The following is a 26,045-nucleotide window of genomic DNA, read 5'->3' on the forward strand; positions in this document are numbered from 1 at the left end:
ACAATAAACGTACAGTGAGAACAGCAGCAGTTTTAACACTTTTAACACCTTCATAACCGTTCTTTAACGATCTCCTCTTTAAACTTTTGGTTATAGAAAGTGATGGGTGCCAAAAGCCTGTCGGCCTCACTTCCCCTGGTCTTCTCTCTTTTAGTAATAGCTCTTTTGCTATCGACGAGGAAGTGATGGAGTTGGCGCAGGATGCTGTGTGACGTCATCTTCCTCTGGAAAGTGTCGGGGTTGTCGAGCTCCCTCAGCAGCTGCGCCGCCTGGCTGCTGTTCAGTGCCGTGACCTGTTCAGAGTTCCTCATCTGTGGGGCAGAAGTGACCGTTGAGTAACAAGCAGTGAACAAGCAGCGTTGATGTAATCCAATTCATTACTAGGTAATTAACATCAAGACGGGATCAAAGTTGTAAATAGACATTTACGCAAACAAAATTAAAAGCTGAACAAACACCTTTTTTAAATAAATGAGCTATAACCAACGATGGACCGTAACTTAGTACATTTACTCAATTACTGAGCTTAAGTTTTGAGGTAATTCACACTTCTATTTTGTGTTATTTCCACTCAACTACATTTATTTGCCAGCTGTAGTTACTTAGCAGAATACACACAACTCTTGAGTTATACAATACAAAGCAATGCAAATGTTTAAACGGTATACAAAGGTCAAATATACTGTGGCTCCACCATGGCCTGTGTGTATCATTGACAGGAGGCATTCATGGAGTGTTGTTATACTTTTACTTGAGCAAAGGATCAAAATGATTTTTTCACCACTGGCTGTCACAAAGATGAGCAAGTGAGCAAAACAAAAAGTCCATTACATAAAACAAGACAACGGCAGGGCTGACACAAAGGCCACCACAGTGTATTAACGCCGCTACAAATTGAAATTAACAGCGTTTAAGACGTATTTATCTCAGACCCACCTTCTCTTTGCACAGGTTGATCAGGAGGCCGCTGTAGTATTTGGCCACTGAGCAGATTGAGCTGCTGGGGTACTCCTTCTCCACGTGCTTGAGAAGAACTGTGTAAATGAGCAGGCCTTGGGCCAATCTGTGGAGACAAGCCTCCTGGAGAGAGGAAGAAAATCACAGTCAGCACTCAACTTAACCCGATTCACCCAAGTTGCTTGTATCAGTGTAATAGCAGGACAAGGGAGGAGACACGCTACCTTGCTGAAGTTGGAGTGAGGGCAGCCTGCTGGGAGTGAGGACACTTTGTAGTTCTCCAGAAAATGATATTTAAACTCATTTTGGAATTCATCTTCAAACTGAGGGGGATGATAAAGAATAAATGATGGAAGTCAATTGTGCAGTTGTTTACTTTATATGTGCTCAAAAAGTGAGACAATAGTCAGCCCACTCTTCACTTTAAAAATGACTCAGTAAAACGTGATAAGGACGTCCTCGTGTAAGAAACTGCAAACAAAATTCCTCAGTTCAGTGAAACCCCCGGAAGATAAACCGCTTACCTCCTTCTTGTGGCGCCTGGTCGCTCCGAGGAGCGCTTGCCAGACCGGTGAGGCGCTCAGTAGGTCCGAGGGCCCCACCACCTCCTCCTCCTCACCTGAGGGCTCACCTGCCGGGGTGTCGGTGGGCGCGTCTTCAACCGGAGCTCCGGAAGCGTGCAGCATCAGAGCGGCCAGCATCACCGCGGAGAGCAGCAGGTCTGTGCGGAGAGAGAAAAGCGAATGAATGAATGAATGAAAAGAGGAAGAAACGCAGGGAACGTGCGCACCACAGCCTGCGAATCGCTTACTGAGTTTAGAGGGCATGTTGAGCTGCAGGGAGGCACTTGTTGAGTTTCCACTGATGAGGCTGAGGGCCAGAAGAGGTTCCGTTGTCCTTGCCATGGGCTGTCATTTTATATTCGTCGGACAGGAGGGATTTCCCAATACCTCCCCATCAATGGTTTGCGTCAAGCATCCGGTCCGGCATCCGTCTGTGGTCGATTGTGGTTTTATGTAGATAGGGAAGGTTCAGCATCAATGATGACCAGCGGGAGCAGGGATTCCGTGTACAAGCTGCTTTCACTCTTTTCTCGCTCGTTATAATTTGATATTATTATTATAAGGATAAACTGCTCCAGGCAAGACATTATTTCAACAATTTGAACAACAATAAAACACGTTTCAAACACACACATAGTCGATATAATTCTGGGGGAAAAATCCAATGATATTTTCAGCCAAATAATTTGAAGGGAAAATCCACCTAAAACCATATTTGCATAGCAGGATAGATGAAATAAAAACCCGGTGCCTGGAAGTCAACTTTTCGGTGGATTTTTAATTTCAATCACACGCTATGGGATTAGCGTCATGTCCAGTGAGCTTTTAGGATTATTTACATCAGACTTTCTTCCCCAAAATTAGCAACAATAATGTAAGATGTTCTTCCTGTCGGATGACCAGCTGGAATGATCAATATCTGCCACACTGTGCCATCAAATAGTTATTATTATGATTCTGGTAATGTATCTATGGAATATATCCACAGTTATATATTTACATAAGTTTAATTAGTGCACATGTTTCGTCTTATGAAATCAGTGATTTTCTTGTTGTTTCTTCACAGTGATGCTCACGTTCCTTTTCCATTATTAGTCAAGACACTATAGACGTTCCATTAGTACGTTTGATAAAGTAGTGCTGTAAAAAGACATCCTGATCACACAGCTTGTAAGATCATATGGATTTGAATATGACAACAAAGATTAAATGATAAGAAATATAATAAAATATGGAGCTTTTCCCAAGTTAGTGCTCACTTAAAAACAATGACTGAACTTACCTGATAAAACCACTAAACCCAATAATATAAACCAGTTTGTAATTTTCTTCACTGTAAAAAAAGAAAAAGCTGAGAAAAACCCCAAATCTATCAATGAAAATGTATTTTATTCTTCTGCCTTAAAATGTAATATCACACTTACCTTCCCCATAGGGACACTCAAGTGTACTGTTACACATCATGTGTTTCAAAATACATTTGATAATAATAGCTCATATTATTACTATATTAACCATCCACTTCAGTGCCTTGAATTAGATTCGCCACTTACTGCAGTGTTCTTATTTTTCTCAAATAAAATGACTTATTTTTTCCCCTTCAAGTTGGTGGTGGGGCACTCATGTTATTACTATAATAAAGCAAACGATTTCTAATTATTAATTTTCAACCTATCTGGAAAACACCATCTGAGGTGATTGTAATATGATATTTTTTTCAGAGTAGGCATTCTAGAATTGGACAGATCATGTCACATCTTTCACAAAGTAAATGTTGGGACAGCACAGGGCATTGACATCCCCCTCATATAAATGCTTCCTCTCACTATCTGTGAAATATCAATTTCTATGATCAAAGACTGGATATTCTTAAAAGTCCTGTGTCTTTCCAAAACTGGATTTTTTTAAAGCCACACCAACACTAATTGGTTAATTTGTCCAACATTTTGGTTATGACAATACCGACAAAACTGATGAAATTTCCCTCATTCTCAGCTGTACTTCATGTTTACCTCTAATTAACAAATATTAGGTTGCTAAAACACTAAACTAAGATGGTGAACATGGTAGACATATATACTAAACATTGTCATGTTAGCATTGTCATTGTCATTAGCATTTAGCTCACAGAGCCGCTAATGTGGTTGTAGACTATATTCATGTTTTCATCTTCTCTCTATACATATATAACCAAAGTGCTTAAGTATATTTTTTGCTGCTGTAGCGAACAAATTTCCCCTTGCGGGATGAATAAAGTATCTATCTATCTATCTATCTATCTATCTATCTATCTATCTATCTATCTATCTATCTATCTATCTATCTATCTATCTATCTCATATTGTTTGATTTTGATAAGATTTAATATATAACGTTGATAAAGTTGTTCTATGATAATAAACCTGGAAATAAGTTTAATGGTTTACGTGTATGATTTTCCAACTACTCACACACATTGTTTTCTTGTAATCACTTGAAAGAGAATAAAAAGGAAAATGTGCGTACTAAAGATGTCATTTCACCAACCAGCTCCACGTGTCTCATTTACTTTATTCTTAAACAATCATAGAAAAGTCATCTTCTTCCCCTGACTTTGAGTTATGTTTTTACAACTTTATTTCTTTCGTCACATTCTCCTTTCAAATACTATAATTACTTGCTAACTACCCTGCTTCCATCCAATTCGCATTGCAACACGTGTAATCATTAGTGCTTTACTCCGCAAGCTCTGTGCAATGCTTTGTAATTAGAATATTGAATTTGCTATAATTCCCCCTGCTACTATTTTTGATATGTAACTTCCCCTCTGTCTATTAAGATTACTGAAAATGGAGAACTCCCAAATTGGGTTAAAAAAAGCAGTAACCTGCATGCTTGTTGATGCTGTATCTGCTCTGTGAGGGATTATGTAAGAGTGGGTTTATGTCCACTTTTGATCAAGGACTGTTCTGGTACTTTCAGTGGACAATTTGAAACTTTAGAATAGCTTAGTGGTTGCAATGTCTGAGGTTATTGGGAAGTGCCAATCCTGACGATCTCCGTCCTGTAGAGCTCAAGACACACTTTCAGTTTGCTTTGTGGACATTCAAAGTTTTGATTAATACAGCCATTCCATTTCTGAACCTTTACTGCATTTAGGTGCATTCATGAATTCAAATTATTAGTGATTATTGTGCTCAATTGTTGTTTGGGAAGAAAGTGTGGTGAGCTGGAAGCAACAGCTCTGACTCTCATTTCTGCTTTTTTGTTTGTGAAGTTTATTTATTGTCCATCACAAAAGTCCACAGTATGCAAACTCTATCAACCACAGTCAACCCTGTCTTTTCTATTAAAAATGAACTTAATACACCCTTAAAATACAGCATTTAGTCTTTCGAAAAATGTAATAAACACTGATAAAGCAACTTTGTACTCTATTGTAAATTCTCAGTGCATGGCAAAGGGATTTGTCTCAGATGTGTGCATATAAAGTTTTCACCGTTCTTCTCTACTTTGTTACTTTGCATTTTAAAAGGGGCTTAGCGCTAAGCAGCTTGGAGTAAACGCACATTAAGATTTACTGCATGCTGTTTCTCTAAGAATGGTGCTCTCACAAAACACATAAAGAAATGTGTTTCAAACTTTCCCCCAAACTGAAAACATCCGCTATTTCTAAGACGATTCAAGCAAAGAATGTCACAAATCACGACTGTTTTAAAAAATGATGTATTTTACTGAGCTGAAATAATAAACAGCATTCTGATGTAAGTGTTGTTATTTTCAAGATGTGTGAGGGTTGAGGGGAAAGCAGTGACGACGGCATCCTCTGTGGATCTGTTGACTCTGTCCAGGCTGGCTGGGATGTTGGTTTTGATGTGCTGGGGAACCAGTTTCCCAAAGCACTTCATCAGCACGAGGGTGAGTGTCAAAGGGCGGTAGTCGAGTTCAAACATTAGAACATCATAACTCATATGATTACATCCTTTCATTTGAACCAGTCCATCATCATCTGTATTGTGCAGTTTTCATTTTAGTTCCTCTTATGCTTCTACTGAAATCCGTATGACTAAGAAAAGGAGGGATCAAATTAGTTACACTAGATACTTTTTATAGTATTAACTCTCCAACAGGGTATACTGTATATGAAGTAATCACATATCTTCCCTTGTGTACTTTATTTGCTTGGATCAGTTTTATTAGAGATAATATTGCCTGTATTCATCTATTGCATATTTATATATAATATAAAGACAACCCCTTAATTACATCCTAAAACAGGAAAGATCTAAGTCAGATCCTCTTTTTGTTCTTTCGTTAGCAATGAAACTCAAATTCAGGGGAATTCTGCTCACTTTAGCAGTTGAGTTTGCTGTAATATGAACATTGTGCGTCGACGATCTAACCAGTGTCCTCCAGTTCCTCTTGCATTAATGTTCCAGTGTTTTGCATTCATATCCAGTTTGGTACCGCCATATCCCCTTTGTGTGCTCTACTATATGCAGTGTCACATATATCTATTGCATTATAGTAGTATAGTGTGTCATTGTATTTACAAAACACACATGTGCTGAGCTAACACACAGTATTTCATTAAATCTCTGTGAATCAATACAATTACAATTACAATTACAGTACAAACATTCATATAGAAAAGGGTGTTTGGTAGTATGAATACAGTTAATAAGAAACCATTTACAATAATAACAAGATGGGAGTGTCTGTTTTGGCTAATGCAGAGACTCAGACACAACCTGAGAAATCAAGGTATTTCACCACACTGATGCAAAAATCCTGAAATTCCAATATTACCATAAAGGAGTTTTGCTCATTGCTTTGCAACAATGCCTCCAATTAACAAATACAAATGTTGCCTCAAAGTTCCCATTAAGTCCAATGCAACCCGAGCTCCTACCCTGGAATAATATTTTATTTTTGTTTGTGTCAAATTTGCAAACATAAAGATAGCAAAACAATTGATATGCAGTCAACCTTTGTTTGACTTTTGGTTCCCCTCTTGGTCTGGGGGCCCGGGGCTATCGCCCACCTCGCCTGGTTGGTATAAACATTGGCCTTTACAATTGGCTAGATATAGACATGATATAATAGAGGAACAGCCTTGAGAAGTAGCAGATGTAATGGACCGGCGGTTCAGTTGATGGACTAAATAATTACATATAGATGATCAAAGCAGCAAGTTGGCCTTTTCATCAATAGAAATATTACTTTCATTTCTAATTTTTATGAATAATTAATGAATTTTGAATCACAAATTGTTTCCCACAGGACTAAAACAGTCCTTTTTTGTATTCTGTGCTCAGAGTGCGTTCTATCTCCCACTTTCCCCCAGGTGTCCTCTTGTGCACTTTAGTGTCTGATCTTAAAAACCCTGACTTGTTCAATGTCGGCACTGCCAAGTCACATTCCTCTGAAATCACTTGAGTTTTGAAGGTTTGCACTTAACAATGTGATGGCTGAAGAGGTTGAAATGAAGTCTGACGTTGAACTTTTGTTCAGTCTGCAGTTCACCATGAACACTGCTAGATGGCAATCACGCAGCATCTATGACGAGAGGAACGCTGAGTCCTTTGAAAAGGGATGGAGAGGACTGTTCTGGGCTTGTCCCACACACACGCAATAATATATGACCCTCACTTTGAACAGAAATTGCTTGAGGGCCTCTATGGACAAGGAAGTATGAGTTTGGACTTGAGTTTGCCTGTATGAAATACATAAATTACTGTGGGGTATGGAAAGTATTTATCATCTAATGGCTTTTTAATTGTCTCAGCAGGAATGGATCAGTATCACCCTGAAGTCCATTAAAAGTTTCTAATGTTTTTGGAAGCAAAAGTTTTGGATTCTCATCTCATATGTTGATCCTCAGCGCAGATTCTGGCTTCATGCACTAAAATGCTCACCATAACTGACCCTATATCTAGATTGAGTTAAACGGGACTACGACTTTGTTCACACCGCAAGCCTTGGTGCTCAATTCTGATTTATTGTCCTGAACTGAACCACATTCGCAAAAGACAATAACATAGATCATCGTAGGGAACTAAACATGAAGCCCACTGAAGTCAGTGTTTATGGTTTCATATATACGTTGATGTGCAGTGGAAGCCAGCAAATTCCTGAGCAGATGATGAGGAGGATGAGGATGACGAGAAACAGACCACATTTTTTATAATGTGAATAGTTTCACGGCACAGAATTGTGACGAATGTTGATCTAGTTTCGTAAAAGTAACATAAACTCCGATATGACTGTTCAGACTGAGGTTATATTGCAAAAAAACCCCAGACCTGTATCTGATTTAGGACCCCATATGAAAGTAGCCCAAGGCTCCATGGGATTTGTGCTGTTCACACAAAAAAACAAACAGATCTGAGTCACATACTCATAAATAAAAATCAGATGTGTACCTGCAGTGTGAATGTCCTAGAGCCTGCAGCCATGCTATTGGCTCTGTGAGACTGCATAGGCACAGTGGTGCTTTGATCTAAATGTTGACGCTAGCATGCTAACATGCTCACAATGACGATACGAACATGCTAATGTTTAGAGGTTCTAATGCTGGACATGTTCACCATCTTAGTTTAGTGTGTTAGCATGATAACATTTGCAAATTAGCACTAAACACAAAGTACAGGTGAGGCTGAGGGGAATGTCATTAGTTTTGCAGGTATGCCGTCATAAACCAAAGTATTGAACAAATTGTAATTGTGTACTGCTGATGACACCAGATGAAAAGTTAGAGGTCACCAAAGCCGGTAGGAGTCGTCAGATGAGGTCCATTAATGGGTGCACAAAATTGCATCGATTCATCCAATAGTTGCTGACCTATTTCACTCTGAACCAAAGTGGTGGACTGATCAGCTAGCTAGCATGGCTTAAAAAAAGTATTTTTGTAACGCCTGTTATGCAATAAACGGCAGTTACTGAAAAGTGCACAGAGCAGTACAGCTCTTTCAAAGTCGGAGTCTTGCTTCTGTTCTTTTATACCTGACCTTATCTGTCATGTTGTGTTATAGTTTCTTGTTCATTTAAGTGTGGCAGTCCTCGCCTCACTTTTCTTTCCCTCCAGATTCTGCTCGGAGTTTCTCGTATTGCTGGCCAGCTGGTCTCTCCCCTTTGTGTCTTTTTCTCAGGCCACCGTGTTCTTGTCTCTTCCTCTCTCTCTCTCTCTCCCCTCCTTTGGCGCTTTGTCTTCTTCTTCGTCCAATGGACAGAGAGCTCCAGAAGAGAGGAGAGGAATTGTATCTCTGCTCAGCTTGCCACAGGCACTCTTCAATATTTAATCAAGAGTGCATTTGTTTGAAGAGAGCTCTGAATATGTGTGTGAGTGAGTGATAAAGAGAGATGTCTGACCATGTGTGTGGATACTGTATTTGTATGCAGGAGAGATGCAGCAGAAAGTGTGTATATTTGCGTGTGCGGTGACATTTTTAGGATGAAAGGCTTTCTCCAGCCCTTTGGTAATTGGTTTACTATCTCTCTCTCTCTCTCCCAGCTTCAGCCCTCTTGTTCCTCTCGCACTTTCTTTCCCCGTCTCCTCCTTTACTCCACTTCCCCTCCCCCTATAATCCATTCTTCTCGCTGTGCATCATCATGTATCCCTGATGTACTGTATAGTATAGTATGTGAGCACAGCTATGTAGGGCTCATTCATTCAAATGCTGTACTTTCAGGTTTATTTGATTTTGCTGTGTGTGCACATGTGACTGTACGTGTGTGTTGAATCGGCAACGGGTCTCCGTTGTCCCCAGAGGCCGCAGAGCAGCATATTTCATCATCCTCCAGACTCGGCACAAGAAAGCCCAAAGTCCCCTCCTCTTCTTTTGCTTCTTCAGCAATTCAGAAAAACACTGAGTGTTTTCCTTCTTTTCTTCTTCTTTCACTTTCAGGCGTCTGCTGGTGCTGTAAGTCTAAATAAAAATACTGCTGCTTTCTTCAGATTTACTGGAGTTTTATTAAAGTTTCTTGTCATATGCTGTACACTAACTCCTAACTGAAGTGCGTTGAAAATGAGCTTCTGGACTTCTCTGGAGAAAGAATGAGGATTATCTTTACTTCTTCTCAGTCTAGACAAATTTGACACATGTGAACTGTGCGACGACAATTCCACAAATTATATTCAAAATGTCCAATGGCTTGGTTTATTTTAGTGCATGCAAAATCTTCGGTGGCATCTTTGGCAGCACTTCCCTCGACACTAATATGTCCCCAGTCACAGCTGACTGTAGTTTCACAGCTTCTTCTTCAGCACTGTCCATCAAAGCTGTCTGAACGATGATCTGAAACGAGGCTTTCTGTAATTGTGTTTAGCTCTCTTTTATCACTTTGGTAAATTATGACATACATGAGGCCTGGCCAGATATTAGGGATCATGAACAGGGGGACAACATTTTCTAAATTGGGTCCCTCATCCACACCCACTCCAGGTTGTCTACTTTTATATGACACCAGTATTTTCCAACTGAGCCCACTACAGCGGGTTTTATTTATCTGCCTTGCTCCTCACTGCTGCCACGTTCATCTTCGCCTGTCATACTTCTTCATTTCCTCTCTGCTCCTTTCCTTTTCTTTTTCCTGGAGCAAATCACATAATACAGCAGCTGCCGCTGACATGCTTTTCTATATGTTTTGGGAAAGACTGCATGGCAACAAAAAATGTATCTGATTGAAGGTCTGAAGTGCAATAAACTATTACTAGTCCTGGTTGGTGCATCTTTACTTGCATGCATACTGTATGGACTTTCAGATTTTGTCAGTGTGTAATGTCAGTATTATCATGAGAAATGTGACTCTGACAACCAAAGTATGGAGAGCAATGGAGACAGTGAGAAAAAGTCATCATTACGTATCTCTGTTATTATGCACATAACTGTTTCTTTAACTAATTTGTGTCTAGATCGCTTTTGATCTAAACAAAAATAAAGAGTTTTTCCCCACATATGCACATCCGACAGATATGTTGTTGGTCTAATCGGAGTCCCTGAAAGGGGCCAATTATCCCAGATTACAAATCCTATCAGGAAAGCAGACTCGGCATCTCAGTGATACAACCGAAAACCCACTGCACTCAAGCTGAACTCTGCTCACATTTATGTCATCTGGAGCCTCTTGGATCTACAGAATTCAAATTAATTATCTTTTAGACCATCTTCATTTCTAAGCTGTAATCAAATTGAATGCGCTTTCTTCAACTTCCCCTCAAGAGAACAGAGTTACTTTTCAAGCCATACAGTGAACTCGTTATTATTCCATGACTCCTTCGCTGCTGCAAAACGCATGGTTTTGATTTACGTGTTGCATGAAAAAGAGCTTCTTATTATAATGCGAGAGAAGTGCACCCTTTTTAATGTTTGATTCAGATTTTTTTTTGTTAATTGTTAAAAACAAATGGTTACATTATTGGCTACAGGCTTTAACTTTTCCAGTCAGGTTAAAACATAGGAGGCACACACTGGGGCTTGTTTAAACCTCCACTATGACCAGCATGTTATGCAAACACACACTGCCTCTAACAAAGGAAGCCGAAAGAGGACTATTAGCATTATGAAAATGTATAGGGTGGGGAACCATATGGGAGACATGATGTCTCATCTTCAACTCCTCACAGGGTGGAGGGTGGAGATCTTCTCACATTTCAGCTCACCTCCTTTCTGCCTCAGGTTAAACTCCGATGAACAAAGCTCCAGGCTCCAACTAATTCTCACACAGTCGGTGTAAAATAGAGCTCCAAAACCTGGAACACAGGCTTTGCCATTTAGCACATACATCCCCCCACACACACAGACACACACTCTGTGGCTGCTCTTTGTTTACTTTTGGAAATTTGAGCCAGGTAATGTGGTGACGTAGTCCTAACGAGTGCCTTCATTTTCTCCCCCCCTCCATATTTAGAAATGTTTTCAGTTCACAACGTGTGACGTAAATAAACATTAAAATGATACTAAATGTCAACTGCACCAATAGGCTACAACAGTTTACATGTGATGGTTTTGAAACGCATCCCGCGCTTTTCTTTCATCGGACTGGTCAGAGAATTAAAGATGGAAGTGATGCAATGTTTCTATGCACCTGTGACCCCCCCCCTCCTCCTCCACACACACACACACACACACACACACACACACACACACACACACACACACACACATCAACCTGGTAGTAGTCGCCTACTGAGGACTACGACGCATGAGCCTTTGGGTGGAGCAGCAACGTCGCGTGCTGCGGAATACATTCAGTGGGTCGTTAGAGCTGCGCGCGGTTTGGTTGCAGATGCAAGTCGCTGCGTGCGAGCGCGAGGCGGAATATGGCGAACGAGCGCGGGCGGCGGTGCGCCTCGTGAGGATACTGTAGACACCCGGTTGCGGTGGCAGGCGGCGGCTCGAGGACGGACCGGAGACGGAAAGGAGCCATGGAGGACTCGGAGCCCGCAGAGGACGGCTTGCTCGCGGGCTTGCGATGGAACCGGAGCGCACGGGACCAGGCGCAGCTGAAACACAAGATCCGGGATCTGCCGGGGCTGCTCAAGCACGGGCTGCACCTGCGGAAGAAGAGCGTGAGTATTTCAAACCGACCGCTGACTGACTGTCCGTCCTTCCGTGTGTGTTGTGTTTTGATGGACATTAGCAGCGGCGGACGTTTTTTTTTACCTTTTTCCCGTTTCCCCGACACCGCTCAGTGCCGCGAGGCTGTTTCGTAACCCCGTCACGACTCAGGTGTTTTCATTTTGTTACGAGCATTACTGTCGCAGAGGCTGTGTGTGTGTGTGTGTGTGTGTGTGTGTGTGTGTGTGTGTGTGTGTGTGTGTGTGTGTGTGTGTGCTCGCGTGCTACATCCATAATAACTAGATTTGCAGTTGGACACCATACCTTCATAGTAGTCAAGGCAACACTACTACTACCCCCCCCCCCCCCCCCCCCCCCCCCCCCACACACACACACACACACACACACACAAACAATGCACACTCTTATATCACACAAATCTGATTGTCTGAATCTGTTTTTGTTTTTCCATTAGGCCCTATTTTGTTTATAAATATGTGAAAACGGTGAAAACGCAAGTTCTGAAATCTCAAGGTGATGCCTACCTTCAAATGTCTTAGTCGTACAAATTGTTTCAGCTCTATTCTGTAATAAAACAGATAGATCTATCAACAAAATAAATCCTCTCATGGGTTCTCATGATGACTGGTCTAGTAAGCAGTACATGTGTGTGACGCGGTGTGCCCTGATGTGGAACGAACACACCTGACAAGCCAAATATCTGCTCGCAGTGTCGTCTCTGCTCATCTTCATCATCGTCATCGGTGGCATTCCAGGAGAAAAACGTGTCCCTGATTGCCTCTGTGGGAATCAGGGACAGAGTGCCAACACTTCCAGTCCCACTGGTGCCAAAATGTGCTAAATATATGCAACATTTGTGATGAAAAGCCACTTTGGGCGGAGGAGACGAGCATGAGTTCATGTTGTGTCGTGCAATTTGTTATTTTAAGTGATGTTTTAAAGGACTTACATTTTGAGGCTGCTCTGTGTTCCTGTTGCCTGATTAATACGATTAACACGTTAACAATAGGTAATCCTATAATGAACTGCAGAACGGAGTATGCAAATATGAAAGTCTAAATGAGATCAGACTAAAAACATTACAATGAAACCACAAGGAATAGATTACTATTGACTATTGCAAAAATATGAAGTTACACCAACCACATAAGGAGCTGGATCCCACTCGAAATAGCAGAAAGAAGGGAACACTGAGTAGAATGTGGAGTTTTCCTTCTTGTGTCTTCATCTAACTTGGTGTGTGTGTGTGTGTGACTGTGATGAAGTGTGGGTAAGTAGTGTAAAGGTATGGCTGTTCTGTGCAGACTGGTTCTCTCCAGACACTGGCAGTTGGCTATGGTTCACCTGGCACACGCACTCAAACACAAACACGCTTGTTTTTGTATACATGTGTAAGTTCTCCAAAAAGATGTGAGAGAGGAACGGCCATGGACTGTTTCTGCACTGCACTGAGAACTGGAAACAGTAAACGGTGATCTCAAATCACAGCATCTCTTCCAGAGGTGGACACCTGCACACCGTTTACCTGGTTTGTTGTTCCCTGCAGAATATTGGGCTTTTGTATGTTTTTATTCTAATACTCGGGGGGGCTCTGTAAAAGTGCAAAACATCCGACATAAGCAAGTTTTCACATTACCTTGTGTGCTCGTTTGCCGACAGCTTCTATGACGTGAATTGAACACTGTTCTGTTGCACATCTGTCGCCTGTGGTTCCAGCCTGCAGCAGAATCCCGACTCACATTCTTCTCTGTTGTGACTTACTCCGGCATTCATCATTTATTGGCTAAGATTGAGAAATCTGCATAAAGGAAATTACTTTTTCGACTTTCAGTACACTTCCCAGGGTGCTCTGTACAGTAGCCGCGCCGTAGAAGTTTACACCAGGAAGAACGTGGCTAGTTTTCTTCCTTTTGCTCCACAGCTCAGCCAGGTGTCAGCTTTGAGATCCGCCTAATAGTCAGCCTGAAGTCACTTACGGATACATACGTGCTGTGAACTTCACGTCAGAGAAATTCACTGGCTCAGTCTGCCATTGCTTTAGCTGGCCAGCAGAATGGCTGGCTGGGCCGGAGAGACAGATGCTGACGGGCCAATCTCAAGCTCTAGGTCAGTTTTCTGCAACCAGTTTTACTGCAGAGTCTTAGTCCTGCTTGGATTTTTGTTGCTGACACCATAACAGAAGAAAAACCAGTGTGTACGCCAGCATGGTACACAAAACTTTCCTCACATATAACAAACAGCTGACCAGAAAGGCTTTATCCACCCTGACACTGTGTGTGTGTGTGTGTGTGTGTGTGTGTGTGTGTGTGTGTGTGTGTGTGTGTGTGTGTGTGTGTGTGTGTGTGTGTGTGTGTGGCTGTTGCCATTTAATGCGTTTGCATTGAATTTGCAAGCAAAGAAATCCTCAGTGTAATCAGGCCATTCTGTTTAAGAATGCAGCTTCTTTGTCTTTCTTGGTTTCGTTTTGGAATTTATGGCGGACTACAAACTGGAAATTGTATTACTGCCTCCAGATGATGTCAGATTTTGTGGATGTGTTTTGTAAAAATACACTTAATGTGACCATTGTTTGTGAAGTTACAGCTTCTTGTGGATTAAAACGTGAACACAAACATAGACAAACGTTACTTTGACACACAAGCACAGTGCTCAAAACATATCATTTTGGCTGTAAAATTAGATTATTACAGTCATAATGTAAGCTGGGAGACTTTATGAACACTGTCTTGGAGGATAGTTGAAGATATTCCTCTGAAGATTATCTCATTTCTGCATTATACATTCAGCAAAACAGTGGCTTGTGATGGTTTTTTTTTTTTTATGTCTGCCAGCAATATTTCACATCCGTAACTGCATTATACATTGAGATAAGAAAGATGAAAGGGCAAGTGAGGGGTGGAGAGAGAGAGATGTTCAACACACATCCAACACTCTAATGTGTAAACTCACACACATAGAAGCACTGTATCTGACTGAAAGGATAAGCACAGTGAGAACTATGCTCATTCTACTTCCAAACTTTATTAACAAATATCCAGTTTTTTCTAACCAGCAGATATTCACAGTTGAGATGCTGACACTGTACAGATTTATTTTCCGTTGATTGATAACTCCTGAAATGAGTCTGTTATCAACAATACACAGATCACTGACGTGTCGGTAAGTCAAAGGTCATGTGTGTTGGCAGATAGATGTGGTCTAGAAGGTGGGTTTCTTAATGTGTGTGTGTTTGTCTATGTGTGTGTGTCCATTGAGCCGTAGCTGCTTTGATGTCTCCATTTTGATTTCCTTGTATGACGAATCTGTCGAGGAGTCGACAGGAGCTTAGTGTGAATGAATACGAAGTGTGTGTGTGTGTGTGTGTGTGTGTGTGTGTGTGTGTGTGTGTGTGTGTGTGTGTGTGTGTGTGTGAGAACGCTTGCAAGCATACCGTGCTACAGCTCTTTGCTGCTCAGCAATCTAATCTGAGAGTAATCCATTTCTTGCAGATAATGACCTCACTCTCTGCTGCGCTCTCTCTCTCTCTCTTAGCACACTTTGAAGTCATCACACAGATAAGCATGTCAGCGTGTGTGCTCTCTCTTTTATAGCTCTCGTTCCTCCTCATTCATCTCCTCTTCTCTTTCAGGCCTCCGGTGCACTGACAGCAGTATAGTATACTCCGGTGATGGAGGAGTGCATGCTTGTGAGAAAACTTAAGGCCCCAGACAAAGAGACTCACAGGAACATGGCCAGCAGACATGTCTCTCGTCGTGTGACACAGTATGAATGGGAACTCCTCTGGAGATGGTGTGTGTGCCTCGACGCGTGTTTGTGAGGAGAGAGACGATGGCGGAGAAACAAAGACCTCTCGAGAGAACTGTGTTCAACAGACCGGGAGACAAAGAGATGGAGAGATAAGATAAAGCGACTGAGACAAAAGAGAGAAAAGAAGGAGCGGGACAGAGATAGCGAGAGTCAGAAACAATTTATTTAGTCTGCGTGCTCGGCTGGCTGGTGTGCTCTACTTAACCTCCATTCCATACAGCGCATGTCGTCACACGCGCACACAAACGCCGGAAAAAAAAAAGCTCTCATCTTTACTGATATCTCGGAGGACGTCCACCCCGAGCTGGCATTTTTTTTACAGCCCAACAGACTCGGCTCTTTTGAAAATGTTCTCCAGTGTGGATTAATCTAAAACTCCAGCTGTGCATTTTATTAAAAATAGGGGGGAAAAAAAGTGCTTTTGGACTTTCTGTCACCCCCAGCTTTTTCTGTGATCTCTCATTTGAAGCGATAATATTAGTGCTGCAGCTGCTGATTACTTTCTAGAGATGTGCCGATTCGGATATGGCTCTGTTACTGATTTAAATAGCCGGCTCGGGTATTGGATACCATTTATTGTTAATGAATTCAGTACATTTGCATCTATGTATTTATTTGTTTACATTTTGTTTTACAATATTAAGAAAGCAGTGTTTGAGTCACAAGCTAATGTTGCCTTACACATAAAAGTATTAACCCAGTCACTTCCACATAATGCTTAATAATACAGCGTATTAATTAAACAATTAATTAAGTATTGGATTGGCACTTTGTGTCGGCTGATATCAAAAGCACAGGATCAGGACTGAAAAAGTTGGATCGGTGCATCCCTATTATTTTCTTTGTTGGTTAATTCACAGATTATTTTCTAGATTAAAAAAAACAATTGTTTGTTCTATACAATATAAGAATGTAGTAAAAAATTCCCATATTAATTTCCTTAAACCCAAGATGGCATTTTCACATTGCTTGTTTTGTCCGACTGACAATTGAAATAATTGTTGGTAGGTGGATCTTGTTACCTTTGGACAGAGCCATGCTTACTTAGTTTTTATGCTAAGCTAAGCTAACTGGTTGCTTGCTGTAGTGTTCTATATTTTAATGCTCACATATGAGAGTGATATCGATTTTCTGCTCCAACTTTCTGCAAATATGTGTATTTCTGTAATGAAGAGTGTTGTAGGTGAGCTGTTATACAGTTACTTGCTTCGAATGCAGTTTGTCTGCATGTGTGTGTCCTCGCTTGCCATTTTGTGTGTGTGTGTGTGTGTGTGTGTGTGTGTGTGTGTGTGTGTGTGTGTGTGTGAGAGAGTCCCAGATCGTGTCATCGCTCTAATGAGGATCACACACACTGCTCTGCATCTCTCTAATCATCCATTTCATTTTCTTGCTACTCAAGGACATGCGTCCCTCTCCGTCTTTGTCTCACATTTTTCCTTTTTTTCACAATTACAATTAAAATGATTTCACTGCCTCATCGCTCTCCCGCTCCATGGTTCATGCTCATATCCCCCTGTTGTGATTGGTTCAGCCTTCTTTCTCCTCTTGCGCGTTGACTGATTTATATTTCCTCATCTACATCCATCCTCCGCAGTTGCTTAGGTGCTTTTCATTTGTTCCATCATGTGATCTCTCTGTATCTCACTATTCGTCATCGGGCGAAGGACGGCAGAGATTTCTAGTTTCTAGGTTCACTGACTGAGACCTGTTGCACTCCTATTGCAGGAGGTTCTTGCTTGGCAATTTGATAGTTCTGCATTGCAATAAGAACAAAACATATCCAATATCCAAACTGCTCCTTAATGGGCTTTTTTAAAAGAGTGTTCCCTCTAGCTGTGGTACAGCTTTTGTTGGAGTTACCTGAATGAAGTGTATCCTGTTGAGTTGAGTTTTGCTTGGATTAAATGAATTAATTCCTCTTATTAGATTTTTTCCTGTGGTGGTTTTGTTGCATTTGCCATGGCTTGGTGAGTTTGGTTATCGTTGGCTCTCCGCTGCTGTGTGATGTGAAACTTCATGCACAATAATTTTGTAGAGAACATAAATAAACAGTCTCGTGCTGCGTTATGCTTATGTTTATGGTGTTTTGCCTGCTCAGAGAGACGGACAGGGTTGCGGTGCATGAAAGCTTCCCAAGTAAAAACACCTGTGTGACAGCTGACCTAAAATGAAGGATCAGGCTCAATATGGCTTAATGTAGCCGATACCGATCAGTTAAAAATGCCTTGATCGGCCCTCTTAGGAAGATGTAGTAGTAAAGATTCATTTTGGTCTCACCAGACCATGGAAACGTCTTCCGCTATGTTTTACCTTTATTTACCGCTATATTATTGAGGATTGCTGTACCACATGTTTTATTCCATTCCACCTGTTCAGTGCCTTGAAAATTCTCTGGTGTCTTTCACTTTTCAAAAGCACTTTCACAGATTCCTTTTAAATATGACATGTCACAGGTGTAAATAACACAATTAATGAATTCCATGTAGCTGCTGTCGTGCATAATGGCTCACTGTTACGCTGTCATGAGCCACCATTAATAGTATTAGCACCTGTGTCTTTTCTACTACTGACAAGTGAGAAAGTGTGTGTGAAAAAGACAAGCAGTTGACTTGCCAGCTATTGTAAACTGCAGATACAGGTGTATTGAACCTAAACTCCCTTGTCACACCTTGGTTACACAAAAGCGATCTCTCCATTCAACCAGTGGTAATTCAGGTGTGTCAGTGCAAAGGTGGTAACTATTCATGCAACAGTCATTCTTTGCTTTGTGTTGATTTCATTTAGATTGTTCACTTTGACTTCAAAGAGTCTTTTTCCGTTGATCAATGTCATAAACCCTCTTTAAGCCACAGTGATTCAGTGTTGTAAAACAATAAAACATTTCTGGAAGGTCAATATTTTTTAGACACTGTAAAATGTTCCCTGCGTCAGATTAATTAATCGAAAAGCTTTTAAACTTTGAGATATCTTTTAAGTACTATGGTTAAATGTTTTTAAAATATGGATATTACATTTTGGCTTCATAACAACAGTAAAAAAAACACAATACAGCTGTATTATTTAAGTTGGTGCAACATCATTACTTTATGATAATGGCATGTGTGATTCAGCACTAAATATTGTATCCCAGTACAGGACACTTCATTAACAGTAACCTGAACACTGTTAATTGAAAATTGTGAAAACCTTAAGAATCAATTCTGTCATTTCACATTCATTTCGTATTTGAGTTGAACAGTATTAGAGTCTCTGAGTTTATCTTCAAGAATTATTTTCTGAGTTTGAAAATGGAGCAATGAAACATTTGAAGAAGACTTTTAAATCATCAGCAGATAAACTAAGACGAGGTGCTGCTCAATTGCATCACATTGTATTACACTGCAGTGAAATACAAAAGCAGATGTGTGCATGTAGTGCTGTTTCCGATCAATTTGAATCTGTTTTACGACAGTAAAGTGCCGCCGTGGTGTCATCACTGTCATATAGCTCCTCTGGCAGTGGCACCATGATAATCTAGAGAGATTACGACTTTATTTCCTGTTGGGGGGGAAGTAGAGGTGGAGTGATGACACCCGGGGCAAAGACTGCAGCATGACAGTAGAAGAGATATGTTATGCTGACTGTTATATTGTGACAGTCTAATCTGTCTAATCGCACAGGAATTAAATTTATCTCTGTTGACTTGATGAGTGTTTGAGTGAAGGTCAGATAATCATCAAACACTTTAAGTTTGGCAAAGTGTAATGCAGTGAAGTATGAATGTTTGAGCAATGGCTGTTGCTGCTGGTGGCTTAAACAAAACCTGACTAATGGTAAAACTGGTCTTTCTCATCTCAGAGTCTTGTTTGTTCAATGTATTTACTGTGAGTGAGTGTGTGTGTGTGTGTGTGTGTGTGTGTGTGTGTGTGTGTGTGTGTGTGTGTGTGTGTGTGTGTCATTGTGTGCTGGCTCTGACAGCTTGTGTGTATTGTGTTTCAACAGCAATCACCTGACACTATCCCCGGACCAAGCACTGGACCTACAGTACACAAGGTAAGGAAACACACACGCACGCACACACGCACACACACACACACACACACACACACACACACACACACACACACACACACACACACACACACACACACACACACACACACACACACACAGGTGATGTCATCCTTTTATGTGTTTGTTTAACCCCAATACAGGTGACATCAGTGGCGATATTACCTTGGGTTTTTTCCAAGCTAGTTTCACCAACTACACACACACACACACACACACACACACACACACACACACACACATACATTCTCGGGGAGAGTCTTAATTTGACATGCATCACTATAATGCGGTTAAGCAAATATCTGGTACTGCAACTCTGAAAAGGCCTTGGGGCTTAAACATCTCATTGGAGTACATTTCTCTTTGAACATGGAAAACATTAGCTTTTGAAATAAAAAAGTTTTTTAAAAAATGAAGAAAAAAAACGTGAAGCTTGGCTGCTGCTTATTTATGTGCACTGCAGTCCAAAACAATCTTTATGTCTGCTTGGTTGTTTGTTCCTCAGCTCTGTTGTATTTCAGTAGATGCTCTTTTATATCTTGCCTCAATGAAAATGTTTAAATTGTGATAGTACACAAAAGTAGTGGGACGCTGGTAAAACCCACCCAAAACTTGCCCATGAGCACCTGTCCAGCAAGCTTAAATGTAAAAATGAAATGAAGGAAATTGTAAATTGTGTCTGTCCAATACTGCAGTGAGCATAGACTGCGATACTCTGAATATGACGATGACTAATCAGTACCTCAACATAACTTAAATGTTCCCTGTTGAGTTTTTCTTGAAGACAAACCCAGTTGTTATGTTTACAGTTAATGTTTCTTACCACAACACAGTGTCTCTTGATACATTATGTTATAAACCGTCAGGAAAAGTGCAAAATCAGCTGCAAAAATGTGTATTGTGTCAACCATGTGCTTTAGGGGTTGCAGGTGCTTCCTTTTGCATGAGCAAAACAAAAATAGAAACCCACCCTTCAACTGTATTTGCGCATGACTACGATATTACCAGGGGACCCCATGTCCTTTAGAAATTACCCCCCACGTCTATGTTACTGCATAGGGACAAGCAATTTTTGTATTGTACTCAAATTCACTGACATTATCATTCGTGCAAATGTTGATCTCCATGCTGTGGAGCAAGATCAGCCGCCTGAGTTTGCACCCAGAATGCTGTTCAAACTTTTATATATAATTGCCAACGCAGCCTCCATAATTCTCGACAGGGAAGTGTCAAAAGGAAGCGGAGTAAACAAACTACGGTCACTGACGGCCTCCACAAGCATTACAAACTACTAAAGGTCCCCATGGGATACTTGGACCATTTATGACATGCCCTACTCTCCTAATATAAAAGTTATATAAGTATATAATGACTTTCAGTGCAGTCATCTGCAAAATCTGCTTCCATGGGGGAGTCTCTCGTGTTGAAACATGATGTGCATGGAGCCTCGTCTGTCACATATGTCAACCGTGAATATGAATGTAACAGAACAAGCGGCTCACGTAATCAGCTTCATTTAAATACGGTCTTATTTACCATAGCGTCAATAGCGAGATTCTTGCAGGGCATGTAGACAAAGTCAGTGTTTAAATCCTCAGGGGGAAAGAGATGGAGCTGTCCTTGCGAGCCCGTCAATGACAGCATGTAGCCACACTAGCCCTCTGCAGTCTCACGTCCATGTGCAAAATAATGTTGGGATACAAGTTTTGTCATTTTATTCGCATTTGTTAATTTTGAGTGTTCTCTGTGTGTGTCAGTCATGTTCCCAGAGTTTTCCATGTGCTGGTCGGGCTGTGAGGAATGCCTTCCTCTCTCATGGACCATACCCGGCTAAAGACAAGATACACCTGGCCAGAATCATACGGTACACTTGTCTCTGTGTTTGTGTGTCGGTCTGTGTGCAGAGATCAATCGATGTGTCTGGCTAAGCATGTACACACTGACTCACCAGTCACTGTTGAGCCCTGTCCCGATTGGCCAGTCAAGTTGTTTATGCAGTAAGACGAGCAAAGCGTGACGTAGACGCTTTACAGCAGAGCACAAGATGCTCCGGGAATACATGCACTCTCATGCAATATAGTACACATACAATGAATACAGATGCATGCAAAGACCATGTGAACATCTGGACACAAATATAAATAGGTACTCTTAACAGTCATTGCACGTACACACACACAGACACACACACGCGCACATACACAAGGAGTTTATCCTTGGGGGAAGCAGACGGAAAGTATTCAATGTATTCAGAGGAAAAGGCTTAGAGAGAACTAATGAATAATCAATGGATATTGATTAAATAAGAAAAGACAAGCTTTGTGCTGAGGGAAGAAGTGTGTGTGTGTGTATGTTTATCATAATACTGTGCTTGTGTGCTGGAAATGTGTGTGTGTGTGTGTGTGTGTGTGTGTGTGTGTGTGTGTATTTTAACAGGCGCAGCTACGTGGGCGTGGAGCTGGTGCAGTGGCTGTGTGAGCAGTGTGTGTACGTGCGCTGCCGGACCACTGCTGTGCGCGTCTGGCAGGTGCTGCTGGAGCTGGGAGTCCTGCTGTCTGGTAAAAACACAACTACACTCAAATACACACACACACACACACACACACACACACACACACACACACACACACACACACTCACTCATATTGACAAACACACACACACACACACGACTAGAGGTTGCAGTACGCTTCAAAATGTATAGTCACCTTCCAGTGACATCGGCTACAATCTACACACGCTGTAAAAAGACAAACGATGAACCAGTTCACCGGGTCATTTCAGGCATGATAAAGAGATGAGTTCACTGCGTCATTCACCTGCTTAACTTTCCATAAGGTACTTTAAATGTATCCAAGCTCCCCAATAATAACCCTAGACATCCTCTTTCATTATTCACCAAACACCATGTTAACAGCTAATATTTACACACTAAAGCTTGTGATAAACTGAATCTATGGATATGATCCGTATGTCTGTATTCAGTAGAGCTGATAAAGAAGAAAGTTAATTGTTTATAATATTCATTTTGCGTTTACCCTGTGTTGTGTCGAAGGTACATTCAGTATGCTATGGATGACACATCATTGTAAAGAGGGCATACTATTCAATGCCGGTTCATTTTTCTTTAAAAAATGAAGACTTCAACTTGAAGACTTGAAGTTATTTGATTTGAATGTGAATGATATATTCTAACTTCTTGAAAAACTGTGTACATATGTGTATATTTGTACAAACAATACCACTCGTGCATCATTCTCCACTTATAAGTGAAGAAATGCCACTGTAATGATCTTTTTATATACCTTCATCAGGTATTATTATAGGATGAACACCACGTTTGTTAAAGTATTCACACATTATCACTGTGAAAATGATAAGAGGAATGTAGGAAGCTGCTACTTCTCACTTTTTTTTCTGTGTCTATTCTTTCTCCAGTGGACCAGCGGGTGATGTTTTCAGATTCCAACTCTTATTACCAGTTCAGCTTTGAGGAGTGTGACTCCGCCTCCTGTGACTTTCGCTCCAATGAGGGGGAGTGGTCAGAGGCGGTTAGGCTCCTCCTTCAACTCGCCCCGTACATCCAGTTTCGCTCTGGAGGCGGGGCCAACAGCCCGTAAGTGTCCAATAAAGTCTAATTGCAAGTTATGGATGGTAAAAAAAAAAAATTAAGTTTGAATCAACACTTAGTTTTGATTAAATAATCCATCCTCAACTACAAGCATACACAGTAATATGAATATTTATATAAATATTAGAGAATGAAAATATTATAAATATATTTCCATCATTTTGTTTTAACAAAGAGAACAACAACACATGTTGAATATTCAATATTTTCCCAAGTTTGATTGGTTGTTTGAATTTTCAATAAATAGTGACGGCTCTAGTGGATGAACATACCGATGGATATTATTAGTTATATTCATCTGTTGTAATGCCAAGTTAGTAGTTTCCACTTTTGTTACTGGGCCCCTGTTATTAGAGCCAACATGTTAAACTGTTGCAGAATGTTGAGCATAGTTGCTGGTGAACGTGACTCTGTTGAAACTTACTGGACGATCTCCATTGACCTGAAGTGGAAGCTAGTTGCTCTGATAAAATATCAAAGTGGAAGTGACAGTGTTCCCATTTCGATATATGATTGAGGTCATTTGTCTGTCTGATGTTTCAACATGAAAAGTGACAAGTCGCAGGGTTTGATTTGGTGGAAGTGTGGGCGAGCACGCTCGCAAGTGCATTTCTGTTGTGCAACGTAATGTACGCTCACACATACACACTCTCTCCAAAGATCATCCCCAAATCCCAGCTCGAAACTTAATCTCTATTCAGTGTTTTAAATCCTCAATCTAATGCACAAAATCTGACTCATGATGTGATACACACACACACACACACACACACACACACACACACACACACACACACACACACACACACACACACAGTGGTGTCAGCTAGGGTTCCCAGCTTTTCTGCTCCTGTGTGTGGGATTCCTGCTGAGGCTGCCACTGAACTCAATCTGTCACTCAGGGAAAGAGAAAGAGAGGGAGACGGGTAACAATATATATATATATATATATATATATATATATATATATATATATATATATATATATATATATATACATATATATACAAGAGCACACGTCAACACATTCATCTGTGTGTCAACTTCAAAAAGCGTATTTGCAGACACCAGGGAGACGGAATCGCACGACAGCGAGGGGAATTGAATGTCATACTTACTAATATGAATCTCATGTAACATTCTGTACGTACCTCTATGTTACTACTTTCTATATAGTGCAAGCCATGCATAGTTAGAGGCACTCCACCCAAGTGTTTCCACAGCGTGCAGAGGAATGGGTGGAAGACATGGTGGTTATTTGCATTTTAGGTCCCCTCCCCCCCTCTGGCTTTTACTTGTAGTTCTCTGGTGTGACAGCAGAAAGCTGAAAAACAGACCAGAATGTAATTTACAAACCTGTGGACTCTGCATAAATGTATCATGTTGTGTTTTTCATGTATTCTTAGTCGTATGAAATATGAAAATATTTTGTAGGTTTTTACTCGAAACAACATCAGAAAAAGTGCTGTTTTTTCATTTTTTCAGATTAGACACAGATGATATTATGCGTTCAACATTCTCACTCGTCTGTCACTTTGACCCCGCTGCTGTCTGTGTCTCTCTTTGACTGGCACACCATTTCTGTGCAGGCATCCTCTTGTCTCACACCCTCCCCCCGTCTTTGTCTCTCACTCTCTTGTTGGCGTAAAGGAGAATAGTTGTAGCTTTGGGGGGAACACCTGATGTATTCCACTATAACTATTGCTTTCAAGAGACTTTAAAGATGCATTGGTTAACACAATAATCCATTGGTTAACGCTGAGTCTTGATTCCTGTTGTTGAAATTGTAAAAAAGGAGAGAAAAGGACCAGAGGGCTAATAAAATGCAGTAATTTAAATAAAATCCTGGCAGTGTGCACCGTCTAAACCTGACCAGGCGAACAAATGTTTGTTTAACCACCTGAAAGCAAAGCTTACGGCTGAGCTAATAATGAAATGAAACATTTTAACCAATGCTTTTAGAAATGCCTCAGATATGGTGTATGTTTTCTAGTCAGAGTTCTTCTTAACTTCAAAGAAAGCATGCATGTTCTCAACCTGTGTCGTCAACAAATTTCAAATCAGGAGAAATGCACTATTTTTGAAGGTGCTGCATCACGATTTTAAATGCAGCGTGTAACTGATGCTCATGCTGCTCATGAGTTTTGGCTCCCTGTCTCTTGCTGTAGTTTAATCTAATGAGGCAAGCATTAAATTGATACTGATGACTTGATAGGGCAACATAGCTGACTGTTAGGCCTCCTGCCGGTGATTTCTACGTTAGTGAAGCCTAACAACAACAACGCGCTACTAATTAAATGGGTTATCTCCTCTGCATCATGTGTAGAAGATGTTCCTGTGTGAGTGTCATTATTCAGTTTGTGTCAACACTGCCAGCGTGTCTCAACGGACTGCTGTGTCTGAAGAATTGAATTTTGCTACCAGCAGGCACAATGTGGTCATTAAAGTTGATTAGTTTATTGTTCATTGTTCCCTGCA

At 40.9% G+C, this 26,045-nt stretch overlaps 2 protein-coding genes across 2 annotated transcripts in view; one reads left to right on the forward strand and one right to left on the reverse strand.

The window, feature by feature from the left end:
• Positions 1–50: 50 nt before the first annotated feature.
• On the reverse strand, positions 51–1,887 carry LOC137866531 (interleukin-6-like). Its single transcript, XM_068702510.1, has 5 exons — positions 1,769–1,887; positions 1,482–1,678; positions 1,182–1,280; positions 937–1,080; positions 51–311 (listed from the first exon to the last, which is right to left on the reverse strand). Exons 1-5 carry the CDS (start codon positions 1,860–1,862, stop codon positions 51–53), a joined length of 795 nt encoding a protein of 264 aa, XP_068558611.1. The 5' UTR covers positions 1,863–1,887.
• Positions 1,888–11,607: 9,720 nt separating this feature from the next.
• Positions 11,608–26,045, forward strand: part of rapgef5a (Rap guanine nucleotide exchange factor (GEF) 5a) — a 45,538-nt gene continuing 31,100 nt past the window's right edge. Inside the window, exons 1-5 of the mRNA XM_068702554.1 lie at positions 11,608–12,069; positions 19,868–19,918; positions 21,694–21,800; positions 22,373–22,494; positions 23,375–23,552. Coding sequence (XP_068558655.1) covers positions 11,926–12,069; positions 19,868–19,918; positions 21,694–21,800; positions 22,373–22,494; positions 23,375–23,552 — 602 coding nt within the window. The 5' untranslated portion in view covers positions 11,608–11,925. The remainder of the gene's footprint in view (positions 12,070–19,867; positions 19,919–21,693; positions 21,801–22,372; positions 22,495–23,374; positions 23,553–26,045) is intronic.

This window comes from Cebidichthys violaceus, unplaced genomic scaffold (genome assembly GCF_023349555.1).
Source record: "Cebidichthys violaceus isolate CVI_PGR_0920_01 unplaced genomic scaffold, fCebVio1.0.p SCAF_85, whole genome shotgun sequence".
Taxonomy (NCBI): domain Eukaryota; kingdom Metazoa; phylum Chordata; class Actinopteri; order Perciformes; family Stichaeidae; genus Cebidichthys; species Cebidichthys violaceus.

Excerpts from the sequence above, each read along its gene's own strand:
- LOC137866531 (XM_068702510.1), bottom strand. The coding sequence starts at position 1,862 with ATGGCAAGGACAACGGAACCTCTTCTGGCCCTCAGCCTCATCAGTGGA. Across the intron at positions 1,679-1,768 it reads CAACATGCCCTCTAAACTCA|ACCTGCTGCTCTCCGCGGTG; the intron begins GTAAGCGATTCG and ends CTCTCCGCACAG. Across the intron at positions 312-936 it reads TCAACCTGTGCAAAGAGAAG|ATGAGGAACTCTGAACAGGT; the intron begins GTGGGTCTGAGA and ends TCTGCCCCACAG.